The following is a 15115-nucleotide window of genomic DNA, read 5'->3' on the forward strand; positions in this document are numbered from 1 at the left end:
TGGGCTGGGCACCCACAGCTTTTGCAGGATGCAGGGGGCACAGACAGCTTGGGATTGTCCTTTAGATGGAAAACAACCTCAAAATCAGGCCAGAAATGTAAAGGGAAGCTCCACCCTGAGGAGGACACAAAAGGAAAATCTGGTGGTACTGTGGAGATGGTGCACAACTGTGGATTTATTTTATATCCCTTTGGTGGCCCAGTTAATGCCAGCCCAAATCTGGGAGTTCAGGGCAGGGTCTGACCTGGATGCTCCAGGGGCATCCCCAAACTCCTGAGGGATGGTTTCTGCCCCTGCTTAATGCTTCAGCCTTTATTTTGCTAAATGAGAGATTTCATGGAAATTCTTGCACTTCCTTCGTGATTTAGGTCGCTCCTTGAAGCTTTAAAAAAAATTTGTTTAATTACAGTGTTTTAGATTAAATGAAGCAAGGGATTCTTTCATGGGAATTTCCCTCCCAGCTGTCCCACTGAGAATAAACTCTCTACACCTTTTTCCATGGTGGGGAAAAACCCAACAAAACCCCAAATTCAGGTGCTCCTTACCGGCTCAATAATGGCAGGTTCCCCCTTCTGCCCCTTCTCACCACGGGGGCCACCAATCTGTGGGACACAGGGAGACACAAAGCCAGGCAGTCAGAGAGGACATTGCCACCACTACCACCATCATCATCATCATCACCATCACCATCATCATCATCACCAATCCCACCAGGATCTGGAGATCCTGCCCCAATTCCTGCAACAAACACCCAGAGCAGCTCCTCCTTGTTTAAGCACAAATTACAATGGGTGAATCCTTGGTTTTTTTGCATTAATTCTGTTCTAAATCACATTTTGAAGCAGAATTCTGCTGGATGGAGCAGAAAGTCTCTCACCCCTCCATAGACAGTGTCCTGGTTGGCTGGCATGCCTGGGCCAATGTCAGGAGAGGCTGTCCTGTCATAATAATTGTCATAATAATTCCCATCATACTCCTTTATGGTTTCCTCAGTGAAATCTTTATCCAGGTCGTCCCCTCCTTGAGCAGCCTGGAGAGAAAAGAGCAGCAATGGGTCAGGAATTCTCTCCCAGCACGCTGGAATATTAAAGTGTTGTTATATTAAGGGGGGTGAATTTTTGCACAATGAGGATGCTTTATAATAATAGTGACAAGGGAAAAACCTGGGAAAAAGTTAAATTCTGGAATTTTTAAAGTTTTCATTGGCTTCTCCAACAGCAGGAAAACAGATGGGAGAAGCTTCATGTCAAAATATACACCCTGGATTTCTTTGCTGATCCCCAATAAAACAATGAGAGTGGAAAATTTGGAGTGAGAAGAAAACACAGCACAACTCTCGTGTCAGGAGGATCCTGCAAACTCCAAATGCCTGAGGAAGGATGTAATGGAAGCTCCAAGCTGCAAATCCTCCTCATCTCTCACAGCCTTGGTGCTGGAGCTCTGCATTATCAAGGCCAAGGAGCCCCACATCCATTCCCAGATTTCAGATGCACCAAACCCACAATGTGTCACTGCCAGTGTCCAACTGCAGCAGGAAATGTGGAAAAACCCGAGTTCACTTCTGTGGAAACCTCCTGTTTGTTTAGTCTGGGATCCAGCCTGTGCCTGGGCTCGTCCCAGGAGCAGGAGCTGTTACAAATCTGCTGCCTCAGTCCCTGAATCCTCCCTGAGAACTTTCAGAGCACAGCAAGGACATCCAGACAGGGCTCAGAATTTCCTTGCTGCTCTCCCAGCAGCCTGGCAGGCACAGCCCCTCGCTCTGAGCAGCCCTGCAAAGAACAACATGTGCTGCTGAGATTGATTGGGGTTCTTTCTTGTCCAGGTAATGACCAAAATAGTCCAGAAATTGAATTATTTCCAGTGCTTCCTGGAGAAATAGCTCCTCACTACTACAAATTCAAAGGCACTTCTGTGCCATCACTATATCCAGGCTTTTTTTCTGTGCCAGAAGTGCTCAGAAATTATAAACATGAGCATCTGGGTCTAAATTCAGGAGGTTTTAAACTAAGTCTAAGGCTAAAACTAAGGCAATCACCTTCTCTTACCTCTGCAAACACCAACTGGCCTTGGCAGAAATTACAGTTTGGCAATTATTCCATTAGAAAACTTGGAAAAGTCAGGGTTATTTTTCCTTTGGGCTGGTTCAAATGGATCTGTTGTTATCACACCTCCCCCTTTTATCCTGGCTGAAATATTCCACCTGGTTTTGCACTTTAAAACCTCAAAACCCAAATCTAAAAAATCTCATCCGGCTCTAAGTGTTTGGGGATAACAGCAAATGGCATGGAATGAATATCAAAAATGTCTGGTTTGACATTTTAATTGAGGTCCTCAGGTCTATTTGCATGGAAAGATGATATTTGGAATAAATGGGCAGTTCCCAGCCTTAACTTTCCTTCTCTATTTTCAATAACTGGGCAAGTCTTAAGCACAGGAGAGTCTTGAGTACAACATTTCAGCTGGAGGATGTTGAAGTGTGGGGAGGTAAAAGTTAAAATATTCCAACAGAAAAAGCTGTGGGGTCTGGGCTGATCCCAGTTCTGAGCAGATCCATGCACAGAATAAAGAGGTTCACACCAGGTGGATGCAGCAGTTTTGGAATCAAGGCTTTGTCCCAGTGTTGAAATGTTTAAAAAATAAAAAAAAACAACAAAAAAAAAAAAAAACCCTGAAAAAATTGAAGATGCTTTTCAGTGGAAATGGCAAAATGAAAAATATTGATGTTCTCCAGCAAATCAACATTTTAAGGATTTATATTAATAACTTTAGGATAAAAGGCTTTTGCTGAGATTTTAACAGCAATCCTCATTTCTCTTTTTTGTCAGACTTCACCCGAGGAAATGCAGATGTCAATATGAGCAGCTTTTTCCAGGGGAATAATCCTTAACCAAATTCTAAATAACTGCATTCCCCACCCTGAAAAATCTGGAGTGAAAACATTTTACAAGAAACTTCCTCTGCCTGCAGCTGCCTGAACCACTTATGGATTTACCATCTGGCTGCTCCCGTCTCCTTTGCTTCCAGGGCTATGAAACAGCAGAATTAATTAAAAAAAAATAAGGAAAAATTAAAATTAATGAATTGAAATTACATCAGTCTCGTTGTAGGTGACGACAGTGCTCGTGGGGAGTTCAGCTTCCACTGCATTTTCAGTGAGGCCACCCTGGGGATCAATTTCCTCGTTGTAGTTGAGATCCTCGTAGGGCATGGGGGTGAAATATTCCTCGTTGATGGTCTCGTAGTTGTACTCATCAACCAGGGGATCATCCACTGCTCCGTCCTCCTTGGGCTGCTTCCCGGGGTTCCCTCTCTCAGGGGGTGCAGTGGGAGCTGGATAATCCTGTGGGAAATATAACATGATCAGAGAAACAAAAACGTTCTGTATCATCCTCTCCTTTGATAAGGGTTCATCAATGTCTTGGGTTGCAATACAAGATGTGTCCAAAAGTTTGTATTCTATCACCCTCTGTTAAACCAGGTGGGGCAGTGACCCTGATCTCCTGGCACATATTCTCTGCTAATGGGCCATCTTTAAACCAGCTGGGCAATCATCTTTATCTTCCCACAGCCCATCCTCCCTCCAGGAGATATCTCCTGTTAATGGGCCATTGTTAAAAACTGGGTGTGACAGTGAATCTTATCCCTCCAGGAGATATCTCCTGTTAATGGGCCATTGTTTAAACAGGGTGTGGCAGTGACTCTTATCCCTGTGGGAGATATCTCCTGTTAATGGGCCATTGTTTAAAACTGGGTGTGGCAGTGATCTTTATCTCCTGGCACACATTATCTGCTAATGGGCCATCTTCAAACCAGCTGGGGCAATCATCTTCATCTTTCCACAGCCCATCCTCCCTCCAGGAGATATCTCCTGTTCATGGCCATTGAGTCCCAGTGCATGACTGATAAAATTCCATCATCCCACTGGGAGATGCTCCAGCCAGGGCAGGAGCCAAGCCTTTCCTACCCAGATAAAAACTGACATTTTGGACACCAAGGCACCTTCTTTCCACTGGATTCCAGAGGAAAGCCAGACCCTTCCACATCATCCCTGGAGCTTCAGAGGAAACTGCACCTTCTCCAGGAGCACTGCTCCAGCTGAACCACATCTGCCCCTGCAGGAGGATGCAGCCACCATGGAATGGGACTGTGCCACCACCCTGACTGACTGACGGGTGTCAGCTTGGATTCTGACTCTGGCAGGGTTTGGGACTGTTCTTTGTAATACTGCATTTCTATTTTAATTTTCCTAGTGAAGAACTGTTATTCCTAATTTCCATCTCTTTGGCTGAGAGCCCCTTAATTTCAAAATTATAATAATTTGGAGGGAGTGGTTTACATTCTCCATTTCAAAGAGAGGCTCCTGCCTTTCTTAGCAGACTCCTGTCCTCCAAACCAGGACAATCACCTTCACCCCTGCCAGAACCTGCCTCAGTACCTGCTTGGTTTCAGGTCTCTCTCCAGCAGCCACCTCAGGAGGGCTGGGTTTAGTGGTGGGGGTCTCTGGTTTGACAGCTTCATCCACATCCTCGTAGTAGGGGTACTCATAGTAGTAAGTGTCACCTTCTCCTTCCCCATCTGTGTACTGCAAGGAGAGAAGAAGTGTTGGAACACTGGAAACAGAGAGTTTGGAATTTTCTGACTCCAAAAGGAACACTGCTTTCAACATAAGACCATAGAGAAGACTTCCAAAATTGAGTGATATAACTAAAATCACTGGTCTGGAGTTTAAATACAAGTGTGTGCTATCACATGGTGAAGAGTTTGGGGTTTTGGAATACTCCTGCACTAACAGCATCTCTGTGACTTCCCACACACCCCCATCCTGCAGGCAGGAGGGCTTGGAAAAGCAGATCCTCACATCCTTTTCCACATGGAATCAGTCATTGTTCAGCAAGAAACCCAAAGAGAGGCGCTGGTTCCAGCCGGGCACAGCCCTGCTCCTCCCTGGCAGGAGCTGCTCCTACATGGAGCAACACAGCCTCGGGACAAGCCAGCTCTTGTTGGCTTCAAAATAGAGGAGTTTTATTTTCCTGCTGCCCCAGATTTCCACCAAAGTGCTGTTTTATTTGTCTTATTTATTGTTTCTGCAGAAGCGCTGGCGGTGCTTCCCTGGGGCTGCTCCTAACGGTGAGCATTGCAAAGCCCTGCTTAGGGGCTGGATTAATTTAATCCCAAAGATAAACTGGGAGGGCTGATGGCATTACTGGTTCATGGGGATTCCCTGACCCTGCAGGTTTGAAAGCAAATCAGCCCAAGAGAGCAGCTCTGGATGCCAGACAGCAATTGGGAACTGGGACCTCTTTAAAAAGGGCAAAATTTGGGTGATGGTCATTAAAAATCAGCCACACCCAGACATTTATGACTGGGCAGCAAACACACAAATGCATCCCCAGCCTTTTTTATTGTGTTTCCTTGCTTTAAAGAAAAGGCCTGGGGTGAGCTCTTCATATAAAAATTATTGGGCACAGCAGCCCTGAGGGATGACTCCGGAGCTCATTTAATTTCTGCCAAAATGAAATTCAAAGCAAATCCAGGGGAAAAATGGTTCTCCCCCCTTTAACACCTGTTGTTTTACAGAATATGGAGAAAGAACTGTTTAATCCTTTTACAAGTCCAACAGTATAACTTGAAATTTAGGAACAGGTGCTGGTCTGGACAGGATTGGAGCTGCCTGGAAGGTCAATAATCCACACTTGGCTCACATTGTCTCTCCCGTGTTTCTGAGCTCCACAAGGATGTTCCTCTCAGTCTTTGGAAATGGGAGGAGCTCAGAAAGAAGGGGAAACTCCCAAGAACCTGCAAATCCTGAAAACAAGCTCAGTCTTGGATGTTGGAGATGAGGAAATGGAGCGGGGATGCTGAGCAGGAGGAAGGAGCCATGTGTTTGCAAGGGTGACACAGACCCAAATTTTGGTGATTATGGCCCAAAGCAGCCCGAGAGACTCACGTATTCATCCTGGTTGGGGTCCTGGGACTGGGGGGAGTCGGGGATGGCCGTGTCACAGTCGGGGCTGTAGTGCTCACAGTACTCCAGGGCTGCCCGTGGGTCCGCCACGATCAGGAGCTGCTGGATGTCACCCTGCAGGGAGGGGAGCACACAGGGTCAGGGGTGGCTGCAGACACCATCCCAAGGCTGGGATCAAAGGAGGAAACACAAAGAAACGAAAAGCAAAATGCTCCAGGGCCACCACCCTAGTGTGGGTGCATTCCCTGCCAAGGGAAAAAACTCCATGTTCAGGGAGCAGCTGCTCCTCTTGGGCTGCTCCACGAGGTGTGAACCCACAGAGCTTCCCCTCCAGCCCCAAATCCAACTCCCCAAAAGACAAATCACCCAGTGCAGCAGCACTGACAACCCCAAACAAGGAAGGTGCAGGAGAAAGGAGAGAAAAGAGCTTTGAACCCCCCAAATCAGCAATAAAACAACTCCTTTCCACTTGGTCCTGTGCAGAGCTGCAGAGTCACCCTGTCCAGTCCCAAAAACTGCTTATTGCCCTCAAAACTTCTCCCATCCCACCAGCTGGTCCCATATCACCCCCACCCCTTTTTTTACATCTTGCCTCACCTCAACATTCCACCTGCAACAGACACAACGAGAGGTTGGAAATGATAAACCCAGAAAAAGAACCAAAGGGAGGCTTTTTTTTGGACTAAAAACCAGGTGCAGAGGAAGCTCATTAGGCAGCAGGGCTGGTTAATGGAGCAGCTGCTCCCTGAAGCCCGAAGGTCAGAGCAGAAATTGCTCTTGAGTTTCCTAAAGAGCCACCACGCCGCTCGACCACGATGCCAAAATCCAGTTCATTCAGCAGACAGTTACATAAGGCTTTACTACTTGGATGCTTACAGATGATGCTTTAATTAGAGGAGAGAAAATAAAAAAATTCTTATTTATAATACCAGACAAACATGGCTAAAGCATCAGGGGGAAAAGTAGGAGCGTTACAGCAAAGCTGGGAGGATGATTTGGGCAGTAATAGGAACCTGAAGCTCCAAAGGGAGCCTGGCCAGACTGGCAAAGAGCCCTGTGGAAAAGGATATTTTTGAAATTATGGGCCAAATCTGCCTTGGTGTTGTTGGATCATGGATATGTCCCACTGACTTCCCCCCAAAAAAAGGGAAAGCTGCTCCCATTTTGGGCAGAGACCCACTGGGGAAGGGTTGGCACATCAGCTCTGGGGGGAAGGAGCAGCTCAGAGCAGCCTGGAGCTCCCCCCTCCAGCCCCAGGTTGTCTCTTCCCTCCCTGCAGCAGCTCAGGAACATCTGGGCACCTCTCAGACCTACCCCAGCCACCCTTCAAGGAGCACTCACTGAGCTCATTAGTCATTGTTTCCAGTGAATAACTTTTACAAAATTAACAGGAACGTCTGCAAAGTGAGTTTGAATTTTCCATTTTTAAAACGAGAAACATCTTCCCTTTCCTTTCCCTTTTCTTCTTTTTTTTTTTTTTTAATATAAATCTAATCCTGCCATTACTATTCCAGCTTTTTCTTTTGCAATGTAACCACCAAAACTGGGCTTAGAGTAGTGGGAAAATAAAAAAAAATCAGAGTTTTTTTGCCTTGTAGAATATTTCCCTTTTCCAAGCAGCTCTGGCTGTCACCTGCCCATGGGACCTGGACCATGGTGGGACTTCCAGGACACCCCAGGGGTGTTATGGGGTTATTCAGGCCATAAATCATAACCATCCCTGTCTCCAAAGGCACTCCAGAGCTCCTTTGGAATCCCCTCCAGCAGGGAATACCCAACCTGGCCAAGGTTGATGTGAAAACCCTTCCAGCTGCTATTTCTGCCCTCCCTGACACCTCAGCTAAGCCATTTGTGCCCTTCTCTCCCTCAGGTGCTTAAATCTCCCTGTTTTCCATGGGAAGTGCCTGGAATTGTTGGGATAAGCTGAAAGAAGCCAGGCCCAGAGCAGAGCTGGGACTTGTCTCCAAGAGGCAGGGGAGGCTGAAAAAGCTTTTTCTCCCTGATAAGGTTGGATTTACACCTCGTGGAGAGCTGATAGGCTGCATCCCATAAGTGACCAGGGCTGGAACTGTGTTTCCTCAAGGAAGAGATAAAGCAAGGAAAGGAATCTTGGCTAAACGCAGTGCCAAAGGTTAAGCAGAAGAGAATTTGCTAAAGCTGGGTTTGTTTTTAGTCTCAGCTGATGGCAGCTCATGGGGAGAAAACCTTGATCCCACCCTGCTTCACTGTAGGAGCTTGGGCATCCTCAGCCTTGGAGAAGATGGGGAATAAAAAATCTGCAAATTCCTGGAGCCAGAGCAGAAAAAAATGAACCTCAAAATTCAAAGAAAAAAAAAAAAAAATGAACACAGCAAAGGACAGCGTGGGCCCCATGGTTTCTGCTGAGTGAGAGGGGGAGGCTGAGCAGGGGAAGCTTCCTGCTCATTCTGGGTCAAGAACTTGGGAAAATCAGTGAGTAATTGAATAAATTTGGGCTGTGGGGAGCACCAGGAAAAAGCATCAGAGAGCTCAGCAGCTCCACCAGCACTGCTGGGTCCCCTTTCCTTTTCAAACCCAACCAACCACCCTGCCCAAAGTTCATCCTTGTCTCCTTCCAGCATGCAAAACCCAGTTTGCCAAATGAAAAATAAAAATTTGAATTTGGGATGAATGAGAGCAGCCAAGCTCAGAGGCAGGAGCTGAGCAGCTCAGCAGAGAGGGAAGGAGAAAAGTTCATTCCATTCATCTTTGTTTCATACCCAGCACTGGGGGATACCCCGTGCTAACACTTGTAAAAAGCAGACAGGAGTAAAAACCTTGTTAGCAAGATTCCCACTCAATTGACCTCATCCCTCAGCAGCAAACAATCAAATGGGCTAATTTAGGCTGCAATAAAAAAGCCCCACTATCTGCACCTCACAAAAGCTGCACAAAGCTCTGCTGTCAAGAGCCCCATTTCTGGGATTTAAAAAGCCAAACTTTAAATAGAGCAAACCACACTGGGAGGTTCAGAGTCTTTTGTGTCCTCTCCAGTGTGCTGCTGCTAATAAATCCTGCCCAGGGATCCTGGCTGCCACAGAGGAGCCAGCCCTGCTCCTCTCCCTCCCTCAACTGTCCCTATTTTGGTCCCAAACCACCCCAAAAATCCCTTTCCCACCTGGATTTTTGCAGCACTGTTAATCTAAAACAAGGTTTTTCCAAGAGAGACAACTTAAAAATGCACCAGTGAAGTGGTTTAAAGAGCTGAGCAGCCAAATAAAAGATGTATTTTCAAGTATTGAGTTATTTCAGACAGAAATGCTCTGGTGTTGTTTTGTAGAAGTCACCAGCAGCATCCTGCAGCCACCCACACAATGGGTAAAACTCTTTTTTGGCCTGGCAATGAGTTGGGCACAAGCTTCAAGTAAATTCTGCAGTGACTTAGTAGCACCCAGAGGCTGAGCTCAGTTGTGTTTTGCCTGTTTAACCAAAAAAAAATGAAGCAGAGAATAAAAAAAGTCAATTTTTTTTGCCTGCAAATAACCACGATTTCATACATTAAGGGAGGCAGTGCTTAAAAAAGGGGATAAATCACATTTTGGCCTTTATTCCTAAAACTCCTGGTGAAGAGGAGGAGGCAGGACAGCACATTTCTGAGCAGGGCTGTGAGTTGAGAGGGTTTCATTTGCTCCAGCAGACAGATGGAAGTGAGAACTGTCAGGACCAGTCAGGCTCTGCCTGACATTTATGGTAAAGCCATTTATGCCTGATGACTCATTTGCTTTATGGATTAAGTTCCATCAAAGCCAGTTTAGCTCAACTCCCCAGCCAGCTCCCAGACAAGGCTGGAAAAGCTCTTTCTGGAGCATTTTTTAGCACTTATTCTACACTCGTGTAAAAAATGTCACATCACTTCCAATGACATCAGCTTCAGGAACTCGGAGGAATCGTTGTGGTTCAGTGAAAAAAAAAAAACAAAAAAAAACCAGCTGGAGAGGAGGATCAGAGTGACTTCATCTGGCACTGGCAGCAGCTCCCTAAATCCTGGGATTTTTCAGGGCTCTCACTGATCATTAATTGGAGTCTGGTTAGGGCATCACCCCAAAAGTCTGAGATTCAGCATCCCTAAGAGTAAATCCTGCTGGATGTGCTTTTGGAAACTCCTGCATTGAAACTGGACAGACACAGACCCAGGGTGTGCAATGGGAACAGAAAATCTTCACAATTATTGGGAATCACTGGGATTTTATCCTGACAAACCTGGCTCCACAACCCCAAACCCAGCCAGAGGCTGAAGAGGTGCAAAGGTTCAGTGCAGCTCTGGGATGAAGTGGAAGCTCAGCCTTCAAAAACCCCAAATCCCTGTCCTGGAGCCAGCCTGGCAGCCCTCAGATGTTCCACTTGATAAATCCTCTCACCAGCCCTTCCATGGATTCTCACTGCTGTGCCCACAGGAATCACCACAGCCCCAGTCCTGCTGCATGGAAACCCAAAAATCAGAGATGCTGGAGGTGCTCAGAGCATCCTTTGAGCACAGCAGCTCCCGAAGAGCAGCAAAACTGCAGCAATGGGGTCAAAAAAAGACTCATCACCCCCCCAGTCCCACAGCAGCACAAAGTGGGAAGGCAGTTGTTGAAAGTTTGGCTAAATAGCAATAAATAATAATAAATAAAAGCTTGGCTCCCACACAGCTGTGACTCAGGACAAGTTCCTGGTGGTTTGGTTAAACCCAGCTGGATGCTGATGTGTCCCCATCCTGCTCTAGGGGCTGCAGGGTTGGATGGGGCTGCTCTGGAGTTACCCAAAACCAGCTCCTGTGCTTTGGGCACTCAGAGAGGAGCCTCTGCCCAACCCTCTTTGAAAAAAAAAACAAACAAAAAACAGGTTTAATTAAGCAGAGCAAGGAGAGAAGTGTCACCAGAATGAAATGTGGCTCCAAACCATCTGGAGGGCTGGGGAAATTTTCTCTTTTTTCACTCTGTGTGGGGACTCCAAGGAACCCTCAGCCCCAGGTCAGCCAGAGACTGAACCTCAGATGCTGAGACTGAGCTTGCAGAGCACAGACACAGCAATTATCACAGCCCACGAGCCTCCTCCCCTGACCACAGCAGAGGGGCAAGCAGCCCTCTGACTGCTAATTAACCTCTCTGCTAATTCCTCAACCTTTCTATTTTACAATCCCAGGGCAGAAGCCAATTTCCCATCATGTGAGGATCTGTGGTCTCGCTGCTCCTGGATCTGCAGCAGATTTGATTTAGGATTTTTTGCTGGATTTTACATTACATTGCAAGGGGGGACTGTGGTCCCCTCCTTGTCCCCTCCCCTGAACCCTGGGACTTCTCTGTGCTGTCCCCAACACAACAGCAAATCCTATTTCCTCCACCCAAAACTTCTGGATCCTTGGATCAGCAACCTTGTGGCTGTTGTTTAAAATTAAATCAAGACTCATGCCTTAAAATTAAGAGTTTTTTTGGAGCAAGGAGCTGCTTGCAGAGCCCACAGAAGGTCTGTGTGTGTGTGAGCTATCCCAAATCCAGTTTGGAGCAGTTTAGCAAGGACTCCTCAGTACAAGGGAAGGACAAGCCATTCCCTCAGAGGGGAACAAAAGCCAGATGGCTTTGCTAATTCTGGAAAACAATCCTGAAGAAGCTCTGTGGCTCTGCCAACACCCAAATACCAGTCAAGGACTCCAAGGCAGGGCAGGAGGCTCCACACAAGGTTCATTTGCAGGTGGACACTTCCCACCCCAATCCCAGAGTGAATAAACCTGCCCTAAAGCAAACACTCCCCAGCAGGCACAACCTCTGAGCAGCTGTGGAGCCACAGCTGATGCCAAAGTTCCTTTTCTTTGTGAGCTCAGAGCTCATTTCCCCAAGTTATCACCCCCAGGGTTCACCACAGTGTGGATTATTTACATGGCAGTGCTTCCCACCCTCAATGGGGGAAAGATTTCCTTGCCTTCCCAAGTTTGTCAGAGCAATTAATCACCAAATCCTCACCACATCATCACCAAATCCTGCCAAACCCTCTGCTCTCTGCAGTGCCCTGTGATACCTCTGAATTCCCCCTTTCCTCATGACCAGACTCAAATGGGCATTTAATGATTTAATTATTTAATGATTTAATGATGGAGCATTTAATGATTTAATAAAGGGGCAAAAGCTGCAGACTGCCCTTCCCTCCACCTGAGCTCTCCATCCTTTCAGACAGACATCAAATCACCCCTTGGAAGGTCCCCAAAATCCCTGGGGCTGCTCCAGGCTCTGCATTTCACCTTCCTCAGCTTTTCCTGCCTGCCTGAGGGGCTGGGATGAGCATTGCTCCCCCAGGAAATCCACCTTCACCAAAAGAATGGAAAAATTCACCAAAAGAGTGGGGGAAAGCCCAGCTTAGTCAAATTAGCAATGAGACATTTAATTAAAATCCAGGAATTTGGGGACATGGGGCAGAGAGCAAAACAATCCTTGAGGCAGCTCAGAAAACAGGGGGTGCTGGCAGAGGCACAGAAAGCTGCAAACCATAAAAAAAAAACAAAACAAAAAGCCCAGGAAGCTGCAAAACTACTAAGGATTTATTACAAGGTCATGCTGGCACTGCATTTTTCCAGGTTTTTTTGGTTTTCCAAGGTGGGAAAGACACTGTGGGAAGGGCAGAGCATCTCTCAGCACCCTGCCTGGCACAGTGGGACAGAGGCACAGCTGGGATTTCCTGGGGAAAATGGGAAGGTTGAAGGTAGAAAAGCACAAGGTTTGAGTGCCCTGTCCCTTCATGCCAGGCCAGGCAGCTCCAGCTGCGCCCTGACTCATGTCTGGGGCTCCAAACCACCAGACATGGGCTGTGTGCTCCCCTTCAGAGCACAAAAGTGTATTTTTTAAATGTTTTTTTTAAGTGTTTGCTGCAGGGAATTCCAGCAGAGAGCAGGACCCACCCTGAGGAAAAATGATTCTGTGGCTTCTGGTTTTGCTCTTGCCTGACATCACCAGTGGTGGCATCACCACTGCAGCCCAAATCTTGGCAACATTTGGGTTTTCACTTCACTTTCCCTGCTCTGCCAGGCCCTTCTTGAAACTGGGTTTGTCTGTATTTTTCCTCCCAGACCCCACAAGCTCCTCTGTGAGATGGGGAGGCACAGCCAGAGAAAAGCCAAGCAGTGGGGACTGCAGGAAAGGGGAAAAACAGCCAAGGTGCCTTTAAAATATAATAAAAGCTGCTAAAAACACCCAGAGAGAGATATCCTTAAATCAACAACCTGCTCAGCCACTCTGCTTGGCTATTTTTATATATTTCTGTCTGTTGAACAAACCACAATTTATCTCCCGGGGTTTTTGGGTGCAAAACAATCAGTTCTGGCCACAGAAAGCAGGATGGGGCTGAATGGATTCTGCAGCCCCAGTCTGGAAGGGTGGGTGGACTGGGACAGGGCTGCTGGGACAAAAGGCTGCTTTATTTTCCCTCTTTCTCTCCATCCTGGCCAAGCACAGGCAAAAAAAAATCATATGAGAGGCAAAAATAATACCAGAGGTTTCTGCAGCTCTTTTTGCAAAAAGGGGGGAAAAAAATAATGGCACAGTTTAAGTTTTTAAAGTGCAAAGAATAGAAAGAAAGGAAAGAAGAAGCCCCTGACAGTCCCACTTCTCTCCACCCCAATAAAGAGAGAACATCACAATGGGGAGATGAAACTCGAGAGCAAAGTCACTCTTTATAATTGCAAAACGAGCGTTTTTCAAGTTTTCTTTTTCAATTGTGTGCTCTGAGCAGATGCTCTGAGCTCCCCCCTGCAGATCAGGAGCACTTGTGAAGAGGCAGGAACCTGAAGCACAGGTTTTTATTAAGCTGCAGGTCAAATTTCATCCCTCTGAAGGGAAGATTTTCTCCCCAAAGCAGCAGCTGCATGGTGGGTGAGCCCTCAGAGGTTTCAGAAATATCCCTGCCTGGCTGCTGATAACCCTGGGATATCCCAGAGCTGATTTTGGGGCTCTAAATAAGGCAAAACCTGCCAGGTTTGGGTCATTCTGGAAGATTTCTGTCACTCCTGCAGGACAGGAGTCAGCAGAGGTTCTCATTGCCCTGGGATGGAAATCTTGCACTGGATCTAATTTGGATCCAATGCAGCCATGCCACAAACATGAAGGAATAAATCTGAAGGAATTTAATAAATATATATAATATATATTATATATGTAATATATATAATATATTGTATTTATTTTATATATATTATATATAATATATAGTATATATCATATATATTATATGTATGTGTATAATATATAATGTATGTAATATATAATGCATAATATATAATGTATGTAATTTATAATATATAATATGATATATATAATATATCATATATAAAGTATAATATATAAAATTATATAAAAATAAAATTTTATATATACTATATATATATATATATATATAAATAAAATATATATATACAAATACAATGGAAGGAATAAATCCTCTTCTGGCTTAGTTTGGAGCTGCTGGGCAAGGTGTGCCTTCAATTTTAGGAGGAGAAAAAGAAAAAAAAAGGTAAAAAACCAAAAAACTGCCTGCAGAAAACCCTCCCAGAGTGACTCAGGTTTTGTTGGCTGCTCCCACGAACTCACCAAAATTCTGACCTGGTGTCCCCCTGTCCAGTTTTGGCTGAAAAGGAGGAAAGTGGGTTCTGAGAAGAGCTGGGAGGAGAGGAAAGCAGCTCTGGAGTGTGCTTGGCACAGCCAGGGAATTGGGAATTCCAGCAGAAAAATGGGAATTCCAGCAGAAAATTGGGAATTCCAGCAGAAAATTGGGATGTTGAGGTCATACCTGGGCTGGGTTCTCCTGTGTGGGGCTTTAATGGGGTCTCCAGTCCCCACCAATTCATTTTTTATCCCCCACAAGTTGCTCAGGATCTCTCCCTACAAGGATCCTACTCAGAGGAAAGATTTGGAGTAAATCTGTTGTAAGCATTTCCTACAGGGAAACACCTCCACCAAAGGAACAACTCTCTGTATTTACAAACTCTCCATCCCAAAATATTCACCTTGTTGGCACCAGAAATCTCATGGAGTGATTTAATCTGAAGGTTTAAACCAGCCATGAGGAAACTCTCTCCTCTCATGGGTTCATTTGGATAACTCTGCATTTTTTTGGCTGCTTCCCCCCCCCAAAAAAAAATCAAGCCCTGGGTGATCCCTTCATGCAGCT

General features: G+C 46.0%; 1 protein-coding gene across 2 annotated transcripts in view; it reads right to left on the reverse strand.

Annotated features, from left to right (window-relative positions):
- COL5A1 (collagen type V alpha 1 chain) overlaps nucleotides 1-15115 on the reverse strand; it is a 120789-nt gene that overhangs the window by 62331 nt on the left and 43343 nt on the right. For both annotated transcript variants that reach the window (XM_079323889.1, XM_079323888.1), the window contains exons 5-9: nucleotides 5948-6079; nucleotides 4436-4582; nucleotides 3092-3340; nucleotides 878-1030; nucleotides 546-602 (exon numbers count right to left, since the gene is read on the reverse strand). In XM_079323889.1, the coding sequence (XP_079180015.1) occupies nucleotides 546-602; nucleotides 878-1030; nucleotides 3092-3340; nucleotides 4436-4582; nucleotides 5948-6079 (738 nt within the window). The remainder of the gene's footprint in view (nucleotides 1-545; nucleotides 603-877; nucleotides 1031-3091; nucleotides 3341-4435; nucleotides 4583-5947; nucleotides 6080-15115) is intronic.

This window comes from Erithacus rubecula (genome assembly GCF_903797595.1).
Source record: "Erithacus rubecula genome assembly, chromosome: 21".
Lineage (NCBI taxonomy): Eukaryota > Metazoa > Chordata > Aves > Passeriformes > Muscicapidae > Erithacus > Erithacus rubecula.